Source organism: Rhinopithecus roxellana, chromosome 15, assembly GCF_007565055.1.
Source record: "Rhinopithecus roxellana isolate Shanxi Qingling chromosome 15, ASM756505v1, whole genome shotgun sequence".
Lineage (NCBI taxonomy): Eukaryota > Metazoa > Chordata > Mammalia > Primates > Cercopithecidae > Rhinopithecus > Rhinopithecus roxellana.
The window spans coordinates 47,627,143-47,645,318 of record NC_044563.1 but is presented as its reverse complement, the minus strand read 5'-3'; the positions used below and the strand labels follow the sequence as shown (position 1 = coordinate 47,645,318).

The 18,176-nt window shown below is 36.9% G+C and overlaps 1 protein-coding gene across 9 annotated transcripts in view; it reads right to left on the bottom strand.

Annotated features, from left to right (window-relative positions):
- The window catches only part of DLG2 (discs large MAGUK scaffold protein 2), a 2,272,173-nt gene that overhangs the window by 818,108 nt on the left and 1,435,889 nt on the right, over positions 1–18,176 (bottom strand). Inside the window, exon 1 of one of the 9 annotated variants that reach the window (XM_030918844.1) lies at positions 14,785–14,914. The exons of 7 other annotated variants lie outside the window; for them this stretch is intronic. In XM_030918844.1, coding sequence (XP_030774704.1) covers positions 14,785–14,889 — 105 coding nt within the window. In that variant the 5' untranslated portion in view covers positions 14,890–14,914. Of the gene's footprint in view, positions 1–14,784; positions 14,915–18,176 lie in introns of those variants that run through there. One more of the 9 variants, XM_030918843.1, reaches the window with a different exon arrangement.

Below are 18,176 nucleotides of genomic sequence, written 5' to 3'. Positions count from 1 at the left end.
GCATGGGGGCGGGTGCCTGTAACCCAGCTACTTGGGAGGCTGAGGCAGGAGAATGGCTGGAACCCCCAGAGGTGAAGGTGGCAGTGAGCTGAGATTGTGCCACTGCATGCCAGCCTGGGGAGACTCTGTCTCAAAAAAAAAAAAAAAAAGTTTCTTAGGTTATTATACTTATTACTGAGATTATTTTTTGCTTTCCTAGATTTTCTTCTCCTTTTAAGTTCCTTCTCTACAAGACAACTAGGTGGGTGCAGTTCAATCCAGCCCAGCTCTAAGTTATCACTACTAATACCATCCAGTGGCTTTGGCTTGTCACCTGTTCTACAGAGACATAAGACATAAGACCACTAGTCTTATTGAGGCAAGAACAGTGCTGAATAAACTATGTGAGTGCCCGAGAGCTTGGCTAGTTCATCCTGCAGACTGTGGCAGGATGTCTAAAGGAAGCAACTTTGGAGGAAGCTAAGATTGTGGTCCCTTTCCCTAGCATTTAATAAAATGCCTGGATGGTTACCTACCTAGCTTAACACCAGAGTAGCTCAGAAAACAAGGTAACAGGATGGAAGATTCATGTTTTGGTTTGAAATCAATTTGACTCTGCTTGCCTGAACTCTTAATAATAAGATTACCCTCACTTTCAGATAAGAAAACTAATAACGTTAAGTAACTTGCCCAAGGTCATTCAGCTGGTAATAGCAGGACCAAGAGTCAGACAATGGTAGCCTGGCTCCAAAGTGGATAAATCCTAACCATTGCAATACATTTGCTTCTGTACTCTATTAAGATTTGATAAGCTATTGTGAATAGTGCCGCAATAAACATACGTGTGCATGTGTCTTTGTAGTAGACTAATTTATAATCCTTTGGGTATATACCCAGTAGTGGGATGGCTGGGTCATATGGTACATCTAGTTCTAGATCCTTGAGGAATTGCCATACTGTTTTCCATAATGGTTGAACTAGTTTACAATCCCACCAGCAGTGTAAAAGTGTACCTATTTCTCCACATCCTCTCCAACAACTGTTGTTTCCTGACTTCTTAATGATTGCCATTCTAACTGGTGTGAGATGGTATCTCATTGTGGTTTTGATTTGCATTTCTCTGATGGCGAGTGATGATGAGCATTTTTTCATGTGTCTGTTGGCTGTATGAATGTCTTCTTTTGAGAAATGTCTGTTCATATCCTTTGCCCACTTTTTGATGGGGTTGTTTGTTTTTTCTTGTATATTTGTTTGAGTTCTTTGTAGATTCTGGATATTAGCCCTTTGTCAGACGAGTAGGTAGCAAAAATTTTCTCCCATTCTGTAGGTTGCCTGTTCACTCTGATGGTAGTTTCTTTTGCTGTGCAAAAGCTCTTTAGTTTAATTAGATCCCATTTGTCAATTTTGGCTTTTGCTGCCATTGCTTTTGGTGTTTTAGACATGAAGTCCTTGCCCATGCCTATGTCCTGGATTAAGAAAATGTGGCACATATACACCATGGAATACTATGCAGCCATAAAAAAGGATGAGTTTGCGTCCTTTGTAGGGACATGGATGCAGCTGGAAACCATCATTCTTAGCAAACTATCACAAGAACAGAAAACCAAACACCGCATGTTCTCACTCATAGGTGGGAACTGAACAATGAGATCACTTGGACTCGGGAAGGGGAACATCACACACTGGGGCCTATCATGGGGAGGGGGGAGGAGGGAGGGATTGCACTGGGGAGTTATACATGATATAAATGATGAATTGATGGGTGCTGACGAGTTGATGGGTGCAGCACACCAACATGGCATAAGTATACATATGTAACAAACCTGCACGTTATGCACATGTACCCTAGAACTTAAAGTATAATAAAAAACAAACAAACAAACAAACAAACAAAAAAGATTTGATAAGCAAAGTCTGTTCTAGTCAACACAATTTGTCTTACTTATCCTTGAAAACTCATCATTTACATTTTTTATCCCCTTGGACTGGAGAGTTACCATCTCTGTTTGATCCTCCTTTAAAATACAAAGTAGTAAAGTATTTTGCAGAAAATAAATGAATATCCTATGAATATCCTAAAGACCTCAGATAGGCTGAGTTGGTCTTCCCTTTTTTCCTAGTGCAGAAATGATGGGGCATCCTGGAGAATGAAGCACAGAAGTAGAGACCAGTAGATCCCACACAAAAAATTGAGCCATTAGCTCAAATCTCAAATGTGGTTTAGTCAATGTGCCCCATGCCGAAGAGAGTTTTCTTTACTTTATAAGTTTTTTCTAGAATCAATCCTATTTTGATGAAGAAATGGGGATTGCTTGAACTGTTAGTATGAAGATTCTTCAGATCTCCATCCTGCATGCTCGCCATATACCTACTTACACTTAGTATAAAAGGCTAAACTAAATTATTGACTAAAACTGTATCTACAGATCAACACTGAACTCAAATTGGCAATTATATCGACCACCAATGTCATGCTATATAAAGTATATCACACACATTCAATCATTTAATTTCTATAGTGAAAGGAAAGGGAATTAACATTGATTAACCAACTATCTATTGTGTACCAAGCAAATATGGTAAGCTTTTTACTTGTGTTTTATTGTTTACCCCTTACAGAACCCCAGAAGGATTGATGGAATTTTCCCTTGTCTATAGATAAGTAAATAGAGGCACAGAATGATTCTGTGAATATCTCAAAATGTCAGATGGCTAGAAGGAAGCAAAACTGAGATTCAAACCCAGGTGTTCTGATTCTAAGCCCTTTGCTTTTCAGCATTAGGCCATAATGCCTCAAACCCCACTGATTCACACCGAGCCTTTACAAATCTAACTACTTTATTTATGCACATTATTTCTGAAGATCCCACAAAAAATGGAGTCATTAGCTTAAATCTCAAATGTGGTTTAGTCAATGTGCCCCATGCCATAATAACCATACCTACTTAATTCACTGATTCACTCCATGTGGTGCTATTCCTGGAAAGATCCATGTGGATACCATCTGCTCCTTGTTGCTAAGCTACTCAAGAGTTATAATCGTAGCAGTACAGTTGTATTATCCAGATTTAGGTGCCAGAATTTGGAGCAAGCTGTCAATAACCTGGTTCTTTAGGTTAAGGTAGGGCTTATTTCTTCCGTAGTACATGGATAATGATTTTTTACACAATAGGGGATCACTAAATTATTGCTCTTTAGTTTCCATCCTTCTTCTCTCTTTTCCTCCACCAGGCAAGGATCCTTACTACTCCAAGCACATACCTTGCTCATGTCTACCACAATGTCTTTGTTTTCATTTCTTCCTTTTCCTACATCCTAAATCAGTTGCAGTCCTCAATCTTATCTCTCTAACCAAATTATTTCCATCCTGCAAGAACAATCTAAAGTTCCAGATGCTCCATGACACTTTACCCATATCACTCCAGGACTCAGTTTATACATCCTATTCCCCACATTTTAAAGCACTCGTTATTTGTATTACTTCAGATCACACTGAATTTTAAATATTAAAGGAAATAAGTTATGTGAAAGAACTAAACCCTGACATTCTGAATTAACATTTATTTCTATTTTTATACATGTTGATAGCTAATTGGTTCATGTGTGATATTCAAGTCTCCTTGCAGAAATTGTTGTAATCATTTTGAGGTCAGGGTCCTCCTCTCTACTTCTTCACCAGCCACTCCACCTACACTCCTAACAGTGCTGGGCATACAACACACACTCAAACACTCAGACAGTAATTGTTAATTGATTTTTAGACCTATTGGACTAGAGTCACAGCAATAGGAGTTACAATTCGTGAGAAACTCTTGAGGCAACAGAGTTAGATAAAACGGGTAGAAAGGGGTAACTGCATGCTGCCCTCTGGTGACGAGTTCTTGTACCACACTGCCTTATGGTGTCCCTGTGTCAGCATCTGGAACCTGTCATGCACTCCAGACCATGCTATTCACTGCAGAGCACAAAAATTAAGGAAAATATAAGCAGAAAGACTTGTCTATGCTAACTATACACTGCTACTTTGTGCTTATTCTTCCCTATTTCGCATTGCAACCCTATGAAGTACATATTCCAGTTATGATTATAATAAGGAAAGTGAGGCATGGACCTGTAACACAACTTACCCAAGATCACCAGACTAATAACCAGCTGGAACCAAGGCTCACTCCTCTTGACTCCAAATCCATATTATTGTCTTACCACTACCCTACGTGGAACAAGGACGGTAGCTGCTGGTAGTGTTACTTCCTCTAACTTATTATTCCACTGTACGTTTCAGGAGAAGTTAGGTGGGAGGAAGCATGGGATTTGGGGAAAAAAACTAAGAACCCAAAAATCATGACAAAGCAAAATGACATCTACAGCATTTCTCAAACTTTCCACACAAAATGTGAGAACATATCCCCAAAGATTTACCCAAAACTAGACATTTATTCAAAGCCTCATGTCTTATATTACAAATGAATGCAATTTTCATCATTTACTCCATAACCATCTTTTTTTTTCATAAGTTATTGGGATACAGGTGGTATTTGATTACATGAGTAAGTTATTTAGTGGTGATTTGTGAGATTTTGGTGCACCCATCACCCGAGCAGGATAAACTGCACCATATTTGTAGTCTTCTATTCCTTGCCCCCCTTTCACTCTTCCCCTAAAATCCCCAAAGCCCATTGCATCATTCTTATGCCTTTGCGTCCTCATAGCTTAGCTCCCACATATCAGTGAGAACATACAACGTTTAGTTTTCCATTCCTGAGTAGCTTCACTTAGAATAATAGTCTCCAGTCTCATCCAGGTCACTGCAAATGCTGTTTATTCATTCCTTTTCATGGCTGCATAGTATTTATATTTTTAATAGAAACATAAAGTTTTGAGTCATTTGTAATGGAATCAACCTGACAACCAAGGTGGTTCCTGCATGGCTATAAAAAATCAGGCACTCTGTCTCCCTGGAAATAACCACACTCCTGTCAAGGAATTATGTTCCTAATATAAAGATGGCAGAACTAGGGAGTCAGGAGATCTTAGTTTTAGACCCAGTAAGTTCAGTAATTCAGCAATTTACTGAGTCTCCCCATTTGTTTTTATTTTTTAAGGAATAAAAAGTGAAATGGCCTCTAATAGTCCATTTCTCATCAAGGATCTGATTTTACTCCTTGTAAAGTTCATCCTACTAGGAAATACTGTAAAGAAAGCAGGGATGCTGTATAACCCTTCATTCTGGGAAATGATCTGTTTTTACTACTCAGACATAGAAAACTAGAAGATAGAACATTAAGAAAAGCACGCAGAAATAAAAGACAAAAGTTAAATTTGATAAGGAACAATTACATAAATTGGTTTCTAATGACTTGGCTGAAGGATAATATCCTGTATGCCCTAGACAAGGCAGCTCAAAAATCTATATATGGTCCTCTTGCTCTATGTTCATAGTTCATGTTTTGTTTTTCTTGTAAACAGGTTAATTTACTGGCCTAAGAACCATGCAATCAGCAGCAAGGAGTTCTCTTCTATATAAAGAGTAAAAAAGATTTGAAGTGAAGCTGAGAATTATTACCAAGCTCTATCTTCCATTCTTGCCTTTATCCATTTTATATAAGCTATAACTCCAGAAAAAAAAATTGTTCTGCCTTCATTTTTCCCCTACTCACCATAATTTGACACTAGATCATACACTAAGGTTTGAAACATAACAGGTGAAGCCATAGAGAAAGTCTTAAAATATTTTATATCTAGAATGGTTCTTTTGTGTGAGAGGAAATGTTAGGGAGAGAAGCAAAGATGAAGTATGAGTTAGTTTAGTGTTATCCATTAGTAATCTGTAATGTGCTCATGTTTATGGTGGGCCTGGAGGATATTCCAAGACTTGTTTCTAAACAATGGCACTTGGGTGCACATTACAAGATAACAGGATAGAGAATATTTTAGTTTCATTTTCCCTTATTTTAAATTCTGATAACATCTGTAAGTCTAAGAATCTCCCCTCAACCCATTTTTCATCAAAATTAATGTTCAATTTGGAATCATTTCCAATGAGGAAAAACATGGAGAAAAATAACATAAAAAGAAGTGAATGGGGACTAGAAAAATAGAGGTTCACTAAATACTGCTGGCATTTGCTGATGCCAAAGAATATATTCTGCAGATGTGTTTGTATATTGTCATCAACTAGGCAATGAAGTCTTTGTTCTACAAGCCAAGAGCCTACAAATCTCTGGATCTAAAATGCCAACCAGTTCCTAGCGCCACAGCTGTTCTAGCTTCCCACAGTGGCAGTGTCTACGTTACTCATGCTTTCTCAGTTTTCCGGTGACTTTCTTACTTTCAATTATTCTATAAAGCAAGGATGCTGCTTGTTCAATTTACCTCCTAGTAGGCCTGGCATAATGCTACAACTGTGTGTTTAACATAAAGAGGAGGAATATTATCTGTTGCTGTGGGCTAGAGGAGAGATGGGGAAATAACAAGAGAAAAGAATGAAAAAAGGAGGAGGAGGACTGGGAGCAAGTTGTTTTCTGGTATGTGGAAACTCTGTCACAAGTTGGAGAGTGAAATGATGATTCCCAGGCTGGGACTCTCTCTTCTGTGCTCTCAGACTCCTTTATCCACTGGAATTGTAATCCCAGGCACTCTGGAACCTTCATTTGTTTTATAAAGGTTTTCCCTAACCAACTAGAAAGGAGATGGTAACTTCCTTATAAATATATTTGCAATCATCTCATGACTCCTCCTCACCCACTCATACTGGATAAGAACTTTTGTACCTTATGCTTTTATGTTATAGGATGAGCACCTTCTAGTCCTGCACTTGGATTTAGCAGAAGAATCTTCTAGGACTGGCTGTGACCCTGTAGAACTTAGTCAAGTCACTTAACTCTCTGAATTATTTCTAAGGTTATATGCAACTGTAATGAAAATTGTATGATTCCTGATTTTAATACTAGCCTAATTTTGAATATCATAAAAGTAGTAACAAAAGAGTTTAGAACTTGGATTATCTGTCTGGGATTAAAGACCTTCGTCCTCACTTCTACAATGATCTTAGCTGATTAATTTAATCTCTCTGAAACTTTCTATTCATGTTTAGATGTTAAAAATTATTATTTAGTCAATATCATGTGGTTCTTCAAGAAGCAAATGTAGTCATATATGAGGACATTATGCAATTTGTAAATGTATATATTTGGGATAACATTTAAAAATTTGCAGCAACAGTAATAACGACCTTTACTGGGCACATTTTTTGGTCAGGCACTGTGTTAAGAATTTAATTCACATTATTTTATTAGATTTCAAACAATGCTAGAAAGTGATATATAACATCTAATTTTACATTGGATGAAACTTAGGCTCAGATAATTTGAGCAATTTATCCAAGATAGCAAATGGTGGAAGAAGGATCCTTCAAGTAGCTGAAACTCTGAATCAGAATAAAAACTGAACTCAGAATTCAGTCCTACTACATTATGTCTTACTGTTTAACCATTGCTGATCCTGGCCATTTCAACTTTCTAAGCTTTAATTTTCATATAACTACTATGAAGATAAGAAAACTTGTCTTGCCTAATTGTGAAAGTTGTAACGAGAAGTAATCTAGTTTATACTACTTTGAAAATTGTAACACAATAAATAAAGATAAGGAAGATAGGTCGTAGTAGTAGAGGTAGTCTTAGCAACAGCAGCATCAAGTGTAAAACATTGGTATAATTTTTTCAACTCTACATGATGAAAATGAGAAATCCCATTGCTCCTAAGCATCTTCTTGCTAAATAAAAATAATTAAATGAAGCTCCAAAAAATATAACATATCTAGTATTAGCTCATTAAAGCTTTTCAGGTTTTAATGTGTGTATACTTTTAAATTTTGGTTTGCTACATGGAAGAGGACTGCCATTATTAACTCTGAACAGCTGTCTATTTTTCTGTTCTGTAACAAATAAGCTTGGGGTTCTATTTTTGCAATTCCCGGGATGGGTATGGAAAGTGGAAGTGGCAGAATATAAGTTTTACTCTATTGTATAATAACATATATCAGTGCTAATATTTCATTTTAATGAGTCATCAAAACATTTTATAACGAGCAATACTGGAATACAAAGAAGGCACCCTGCACCTGGTGTTAGTTTTTCGTGGCCTCCAGATGTATATACACAGGCATCACAAGACCAGTAGTCAAAGCAAATGCAAACTTCACAAGTGAGGAAGATATAAAGATAGAAGGCTCTTGCTTTTTTGTTAAAAACCCAAAGTGACAATTTCATTCCACTTTACCAGCAATCTGCAAGTGTTCTTGCAGTCCCAGGCTGTTGTAATTATCCAGGTCGCTTCTGGTGTAGTTCCCTGCTTTGCCTTAAATTGAACATCTCCATAGATTGTCATCTTTATTCCTATACTAATAGAAATTCCATTAATAGACTTGTTCATATTCTTCAAAAGGAAATGGACTAAAAATTGGGGTATTACTAAACAAACGCAAAGCGAGGTTAAGAGGAAAGAAATAGGGACATGAATCTAGCATGATTGCGGATGATGAGTTATAATGAATGAGGATGATGAGGATTAAGTAATATTTAGAATCCAGAAAGGACAAAACACACTTGGAACAGCATGAACTGGGACTGAAAGTCATCACTGAACAAATCCTATTTAGAACTGACCTCAACATATGATGGTTCAAACTACACATCCAGGGACCAGAGAGGCAGAGTCGGTGGATGTGATGCTGGAGCTCAGGAGACAGAGTTTAAGAACTTATTTGAGGCGAGAAGGATAATTTCCTCATTATCATTTCATTGTTGCCTAAATTCTCCCTTCTTAAGTATTCATCATTCCATCTATGCAGATTTACTTAGCAAACATACTTAAGACACCACACTTGGCACTGCAGAAAGTAGAAAGAGAAGTGCATAGTCTTGCTCTGCAAAGAATTCATAGTGCCGTATGGAAATAAAAGAAACCTCCTAAATGCTTATAATCCAAAGCAGAAAAAAATACACGAGAGAAATAGGGACAAAGTCCCACGACAGGCATGAAGAAAGGCAGGTGGGATTATGTTTACAAGACCTAAGTTCTCTACTTGTCTTACTGGCCACATGATTTTAAACAAGGTACTTAACCCCACTGATCCTCTAAAATGTAGATAATAACAATGGGTCATTTCATGTTGGTATTGTGATGACTGCATACAAAAGTATAGATTAAAGCAGTTGGTACGAAGTTTCCCTATTCTTATTTTTCCTCAGAGGGGTGTTAATCAGGGTTGAAGTAAGGAGGGAGAAGGCATGCCTTTTAGTTATTAGGCACAAGGGAAGGCTTGTGGAAGGGGATAGGAGTTAAGTCCTGAAGGATACAACCTCACTTTGAAGACCAGTGTCCTCAGCTGATTTGTTTATCTTCTCTTCAATTCTGTCCCACGTCTTCTAGTAGCACTGTATCCTATCCCTTTACCACTAGTCACTAACTGACCCCTATCTTAAAGTTCTGTAGCTGAGAGAATAGAAACCCACTTGCACTGGCTTAAGCAAAATTTGGAAGTTGTTGTCAGGCTAAAAGGACAAGAAGCACAGCAGGGCAGGCCGCCTGGTAAACTGGAACTAAGAACTGGGAGTTTTGGGGGACCCAGAAAGTCACAGTCCAGCCTCTCTTACCTCATTTCTCTCAATCTCTTTCTTTGAGACCACATCGTTTCTCATCTGCTTTTCTTTTTCTACATTTCTTTCAATCTTTCACATCCGTGCACAAACATTCTCTGCTTCTCCATGGATATATCCTGAATTCTAGGCACCATTGTCAACCTGTAGGTCAGGCCACAGGTAGCAGGGATAATTAAGCCAGATTTCTGAAAATCATTTCTTTCTTAACTTGAGGTTCTCTTCTGAGGCTCCAGTGCCTTTGTCTGTGGGCCTGAATTATTTAGTGTTGTTTTTATGATTTACCTGTATAATTCCTGACCTTAAATATGACCCAGCTCTCATCCTGGTTGTTCTGGCCTTGCTTCTTCTGTAATGCTCAAAGTGTCAGATCACAAGTTGGAGAAAGTTAGTAACCTATTCTCATTTCATATTGTTCTTCATGCCTTAGTGCCTTTGTTCCAGTTGTTTCTAACCTCTCACCTCCCTCATCTTGTAAACCCCTATTTCAAAACTGTCTCAAGACTTTTCTCCTTTGTCCAGCCTTCCTTGATTATCTTTTCTTTCCAACCCAAGCAGATGGATCACTCCTTCCTTGCTGCATTTACCATGGTTTATACATCTTTTAATTGCTGCTCCTAATCACACTGCAATACAGTTGTCTTAATTTTAGCGTTTTCTTCTTACTCTAGTGAGTTGATTAAGAAAATGGGCTCTGAGGTTGGATCACTGAGTTCAAGGACCAATCATTCCATTTATTAACTACGTGACTTCATCTCTTTTTTACGCTTTGTAAAATGGAGATGATAGTACCTACATCAGAAGTTGTTGACAGAATTGAGATAATACATGTAAAATGCTTGGAAGAGTGCATGATATGAAATTAGTGCTCAGTAAATATTAACTATTACTTTTTAAACTGCGAGTACCTAGTCCAGGGTGTGGCAAGCAGGATGTGTTCATTATTTGCTGGATAAATGAATTGTATTTAAAAACTATAGCACATTTGGGAGGATGTTTTATTTCTTTTGTTTGTAGTGACGGAAAACGTATCTACTGTTGCTACACTTTCTGATAATTGATGTGTATCTGTGTATGTATACACGCAATATTGAATTGCAATTGTGAGAAACACTATAAACAACTTGCCTAAGATAGCATTCAAGTATATAATAGAGATATATGTGTAATTGTTTATTTAATGTCTGTCCCCACCACTAGAAGGTAAATGCTCCCAGGGCAAGATTTGACCGTGTCCTATTTATTATTAGATGTTCCAGGCATACCACAATTTCTGACACATAAAAGGTATTTAATAAGCATTGGTTGAATGGATGAACACATGGAAAAATGGACTGTATTTACACAATTAACAAGTGCCCTTTCTGTTTCCTCCACTTGGAATGTCCTCTTCTTCCATCATTACTGAATGTCAACATTCTGTTTAACCTTCAAACCTAGCTGAGATAGCCTTCCATGAAGCTTGCCCCTTCTCTGAATTCTTGTGGTAATTCATAGACACTTAGGGTACTCTACATTTTGCATATGGTATTACAGTGATTTGCAAATCAATTTGAAAATTCTTGGGGGCAGAATTCCAATCAGGGGTTCTCCTGATTTATACATATTTACATCTCTCCCAATGCTTAATCAGCTGCATAACCTTCATATTAGGGTCAGAATAAGTTTTTCTGAGATGAATGAATGAATGAATAGTATTGCAACTGCTTTTTGACTGACAGAAGCCCCAAGTCTAGCAGCAAGATGAGCATAAGAATTGTACTTATGACCCACTGATCCCCGTGTGAATGTTTTTATCAAATCCGGATATGATTACTAGCAGTATAAGGAAAACCAAATTTGTACATTGCAGCAAGAGATATTAGGGCTCCATTTGGTAATACTATCTCTCTTACAAAGTGATGATGTCACAAATAAGTTTTAAGTTTACTTTTGGGCACTTGTCCTGTCTAGAATGGTATCTGACACATAGTAGGGGCTCCAGAAAATGTGAATGAACTAGTTGAACTAACAAATGAGTAAAAACACAGGCCAGTCTCTATGAAAAGAACTACTAATTATGAGGCTTTTTAAAATAAGCATATCTACTCATTTGAATAAAATTGCAAAGTCTTTGATTTGCCTAATATCCAAAAATACTGACTGCCTAGAAGAATGCCCTTATGCCCCCAATGATGGAACCAATTTAAAATACTTCATGAGATCTTCTTATAATTCATGCATTTAGTAAATATTTAGGAGCTTACATTCTCCAGACACTTAGGCTAAAAGATAAGAAAAGTTCTGTGCTGCTGTTTTGCACTTGTGGCTCTTGGATCCAGCAGATGAACTTGCTTGAGACTCCAGATTTTATTTCCATCTTATCACTCTAGGGCAGGATCTAATATGTGAAATCAAATCCTGAAACTTTGAGGGACTTCGTAGTTTGGTTTCCTTCTTCTCTGAAGACGTTTTGTGCAGCACTATCCAGGTATCAGTTGCTTTAAGGTTCCTTTCACCAATATGAATTTTATATGGGAGGTTCCCTGGGGGCAGATTATGTAATGACTTGAGATTTTATGTCAGGTTTATTGTTAGTTCACAGAACTACACTGACTGAAAAACCAGTTGTGATCCATAGCTTATGGTGTGTGAGTGAGATGATCCAGACCATCTAGGTGGCTCTGCATTATAATGATGTGTTAGGAATCCACACTCACAGTAGATGCACAGAAGAGCATTTACTTGCTTATGACCTTTTCAGGTCAGTTCTCCTCAGATCAACGACATCAATATGTGACTATACTTTATACACATTGTTCATTTTTCAAGTATTTGATTTAAAAGAGAACAAGGTTTATTTTAAAGGAGGCAATTACTTGAGCCATATATTTGTCATTTATTTAATATAATAGACTCAGCTTGATAGGGTATGTATACTTTAGGATTTATTAGGACACTGTAAACAATGAAGTGTATCTAATGATTCCATACAAGTGTAAATACATGTGTGTACCTGAAATATATATCATTGAGTTAAAAAGTGCATAAAGCAGGGAATAAATAGAGTACTTTTTCTGCTGACAAATAAATAAATTGAGAGTGAGTTTATAAAGAGTTATTCTTCACTGATAATATTTTTAATAATGATGATATTTTCTAAAAGAAACTCTCATGAAATTGTGATGATATGATCATATATTTAATAAAGACTTGGAAGATGCTTGAGATACTGTCAAATTCCCAATATGTTCTGAAAAGATTTAGAGCAGTCAAAAATAAAGCAAACCTGAATGATAATTTGGGCATGATTTTATGCATGTGTGAAGTAGGGAAAACTGGAAACATATACTGGAATCAACGAAAGAGCAGCCCATGAATTATGGGAATTGAATCCAAGGTTAACTGGACCCATAGGGGTCTATTCCATGTATTAACACATCCCTGCCCCTACCACTACACCACCACAATGCTATAGTCAAGGTTTCTGAGTTTTCTCCAGATGGGCTTTAGTAGAAATAATTCTATGAGATCAGTAAAGACAAAGCTAATAATGAAAAATGTCAAGCATTAATTGGAAATTGGAGACTCTTGTTGGTTGATTTAGTCATTCCTCATTCCTCACATGCTCACCAAGCACCCTTTATGTGCCAGGCACTGTGCTAGACACTGGGAATAGATGCACTTCTATATTTAAGGAGTTCAAGACAAGACAACAAGAACACAAACTAATAAATGTTAGTTCCTTTCTTCAACTTACTTTCCTATTCACATTTATCCCAAAAGTTACAATATAATTAGAGAGACTGAGAGGAAAACGCTTAAGAATAAAATGTTAGGTGATAAATCAGAGGTGCACACAAGAAATCAAGAAGGGGGAAGTTAACCCAGCATGGCCAGGGATGGCTTCGTGAGAGAGGAAATACTTGAGCTTCACAAGGAATATCACACTTTGATAATAACAACAACAGCAACAACAACAACAAAAAAAAAAAAAAAGGAAGAGAAGTGTCATAAAGATAGGAGAAGCAAACTATACTTTCTAGATTCTAGTTCAAAGCAGGATCCTTATAGCAATATGATTTAGAGAGTTTCCCACTATTAGTTTTTTAGTCTTCTTACAAAAATTATATGAGCTTTATGTCTTTAATAGTCAAGATCAACTTACTGTGATCCGAGTAAAATATAGTGGTTCAATTAGAAGAGCTTCAAATATAGCCAACTGTTTGTGACATTTAGGTGATTTCCAAGTTACAGAGAAAAATATGATGGCATCTAACCTGAGTCACTTGAAAATAATGTGAACTTCAAGGAAGATTTATTCCAACTATTGAAAGAAGCATAGCTCTTGAGTTCTGTCAGAAATAATGCTTTTCTTGAGAGAGTACCAAATAAACTTTAGCAGAGATTATTTTTTAAGAATCTTCTCTCGGAGCTAATTGGTGATCTCAATTCTTCAAAGTAGACTAATGAAAATAATATATTTTAATATTCTTCTTGGTAGTCCTATTTACCTTATCTCAGCCTATCAAATGTAGCCAGCCTTATTCCTCTGGTTAAATAAATTATAAGCACAAACATTATTTCTCCAAAATAAAACACAATGACACTGATTCACTAATTCACTTTATATAGCTATACACGACTTCTGTCGGACATTTTTACAAAATCTAAATATTGCATCACTACTTTACTAAAGAAGCAATTATACTTTTCAAGATGACTTTTTTGGTGGGTTTTACTTGGAGTAAAGAATAGCAATTTTGGTTTCTTGATCTATATATCAAACCTAACTGCAAAAGATACTCAAGTAGCTCTGGGGGAACCAATGGGGAAATAAACATTGCAGTTTATTTCAAACATTAATATATGGAATATTAATATTGTTTCCTTTCTTTAGTACATGCCACTATTAGAAACTACTGTCTTCAGTGGGATGAGTTTGAATGGACCACTGTTTATTCTTTCTCACTGATTAATGTGTGGACATATTAAGAATTAGGAATTCATACAGAGAAAAACCATATATTTAGCCTGAACGAGAACTATAGAGAAAATAACCATGGTTGTCAAATGTACAGAATACATACATTTCTTTATAGCTATAACAGGAGAAAAAGGAAAAATAAATAAAAGAATCCCTAGGAAAATAAAAGAAAATTTTCCTTACCGGAATAAATGCATGTTGCATAGCTTGTTCACATTGTTTTAAAGAAGCAATAGTATCCCACAAAAGCTGGTAATTCTCAGCCCGAGAAGCACTTGGCCGTTGCATAGCGAAAGCTGGTAACACTCAAACTGAGCTCATAGAACCCAGTTGAAGAGGGGAAAAAAAAAAAAAAAAAAAAAAAACCCTGCAGATCTGTTACATAAACTTCTTAATTAGATCTGCTACACAAACTGCTATCTTAAGACTTAAAAAAAAAAGTTAATCAGAACATTTCTTTTGGGGGATAACTGGGCATGACTTGAACAGAGACAGATGTTTTCATTGGAAGAATTTTCATTCCCACACTTGTGAAAAGCAATCCCATCAGTGTTCTCCTGTCTTCACACGGGTCTGGTGAAACGGCACATACCATAAGTGTGTGGGGGGAAAGAAGTAGGAAGAAGAGAGGTGTGAAAAAATATTCCTACCAGAAGATTTGGGTGGCAGGTCATGGAGGCAGAATTTAAGTAGCTTGTGAAAAGTAGTAACATTGAAGGGAGTAGGTTATATACATATGTCTATGTACATATACAGATGTCTGCACTTGTCTGCTGTGTGAGAAATACAACTATATACATGCATACTCAGTGTCATTTAATAGGTCCAACTCTCCTCTCAGTTTAGTTAAGAGTTAGATGTGACATATTCTTCACCTACAGAGTATTACTGCCTTAATGGCACTACAAGTTGTTTATCTGGGATTATCTCTAAAGACAAGCCAGGAGGTATCTTAAAATGTAAGAGTAATTAGAAGAACTTTATGTTGCCTATGTATTGAAGAAAAGTCACTTTTATTCCTTAGTCTAGATAAAATTTACATAGATAATAAAAGGAGAATCGTGTCTTTAAATGTTCTCGGGAAATGAGAGTAGGCTGGAATGTGTTAATTCCAAAGAAATATGCGTGTGCACTTTTGACAACAAAAAAGACTCATACAAGCATGAAATAAAATATGAACAGAATTTAGGGACATATTCTCAATTCCCTTCACCAAGGACAGTATCCACACAGGGAGGTGAGGCTCCACCAGTACCTAATGTCTCTGTAGGATTGCTGAGCTAGGAGGTAAGGCATCTTGGAAAGTGATTCTCAGAGCCCTTGGAAGTTCCAAAAGAATCTGTACTCTAAGGACTGATTTCACAGTCAACAATGGTGATATTTACTCAAGCATTTGAAGAGGTAAGAGGCAAAAGGAGAGAAATTCACAGCATAATAAATTATGCATTTAATTGACCTAGAAAATCCAAGGAAGACCAAACAAGGTACAAATTTAGAAAACAGTTTGATAACATACACGAAATATTTTCCCTGTATTATTTTTGGAAGAGCAGCACGATTTGGGTTACCTAGTTTTCCTGCATTTGTACCCTGCTGATGGTGGACTGGTTCATACTAATGCCCTTGTAGTGTTAAAGTCTCAAAGGCTGACACCAGGGAAGTTTTCCTCTTACCTTCATTACTTTTCAATTGTGAACTGAAGGAATGAAAAGTAGAACTGATCTTTCAAAATCTTTACCGAATTTGTAAATTTTACCTAATTTGTAGGGAAATTGTTTTTCCTTAATACTTCATGAGTACACACCATAAGGCTATTGCCATTAGACAGTTTGTTTTTCAATATCAATTCAACCAATTTCTCTTTTTCTCATTCATGGTGTTCTTCTGTTCAGCTCACACCCACAGTCCCTCCTCTGCCTTCATTCCTGCCCTTATAGTCTCCCATCTGCCCCAACCACATGCTTCTTCTCCATGCATTGTCGACCAGTCAGCCCACAACTTTCAGAAAATATTCCTTCACTAGCAAGTGTTCTGAATTTCTCAGGAAACAACAGGAAAATAAAAAGTTGTCTTTTAAGTTACCTTCCAAAATCCCAGTCAATCCTCTCCGAAATTCTTAAGCAAATGTTTATCATTAGTCCAGACCCCACTTGCTAGGTCTTCTAGGCTTTTCCTACCTCCTGTTTATCAGGTTCCTTTTTCTTTCCTTTAGAGAGCATCTCCTAAAAATTCTCTTCTCTTTAGGTTTTTGGGGGAAAAAAAGGTAAAGAATTCGTAGTCTTTGTGTGTGGAAACACTGTTTTAAAAAGTGCCCTTTGAATCTTGCATTCATTCATTTATTCATGTATCCAACAAACATATCAGTCATCTCTGTTTTTTCTTGAAACAGAGTCTTGCTCTGTCTCCTGGGATGGAGTGCAGTGGCGCGATCTCTGCTCACTGCAAGCTCCGCCTCCCAGATTCAGGCCATTCTCCTGCCTCAGCCTCCGGAGTAGCTGGGACCACAGTCTCCCACCACCACGCCCGGCTAATTGTTTTGCATTTTTAGTAGAGACATGGTTTCACCATGTTAGCCAGGATGGTCTTGATCTCCTGACCTCGTGATCTGCCTGCCTTAGCCTCCCAAAGTGCTGGGATTACAGGCATGAGCCATCGCGCCCAGCCATGCTATAATTTTTGATAGTACTTTGGACAAAAGGATACATCAGATGTTGCCTCTACCTTTAAGGAGAGTCTAATAGAAGGGATGGCAAATCAAAACAAATAACAAAAAGGCAAGTTTAAAAAAGTGTAAGTGCCATAAAAGAGGTAGCATAAACTATTTAGAAAGGAAAGAAAAAGAAGAGATTATATCCATGGTGGAAATCAGGGCAGCATCATGGAAGACTTAGCACTTTGCTAGAGCTTTTTGTTAGGGTAGTATTTGGTCAGACAGATATAGGGGAAATTCTGAGAAAGGAAAGGTACAGCAAAGGTACAGGGTGGGAAAGGCTTCATTGATTATTGTTTTGGAAGAAACGTGACAACAAGAAAAAAATTGTAAATCAATGACTATCCAGCTTAAAATTCAGATTTAGAACAAATTTGAGCTTATTCTTGATTGAAAACTAATAGCTTGCTATTCTTGATGCTAACCAGTATTACCCTTAACCGACTCACAGATAATTCATGTTCATAAATTCAGTGAAAATCTTCTTAAACCTCTTGAGGTGATAAGTTCTATGTGTTTATTCCTCACTGTTTGAAATAGGCACATTGATATATGTTCGGAGGCCCTAGGTGGCTCAATCATTTAGGTTATATTACTGAATTATTACTTTTAATTAAGCATATATTATGTGTTTTGCATTCCTGCTCACTTTCATAAGTTCTAAACTTCTTACTTTCTAAGTTCAAGTGGGTTCCACTATAAATCAAATATTTTTCAAATATTTTACTTAGTTCAATTTGACTCAGTTTAGCAAACATTTATTGAGCGCTACTATGTGCCAAGAACTGTGCCAGAAATAGAGAACACAAAGATAAATGTAACATGTCAATCCTCTGTTTCTTTTCCACTACCACTCAGTGTGCAA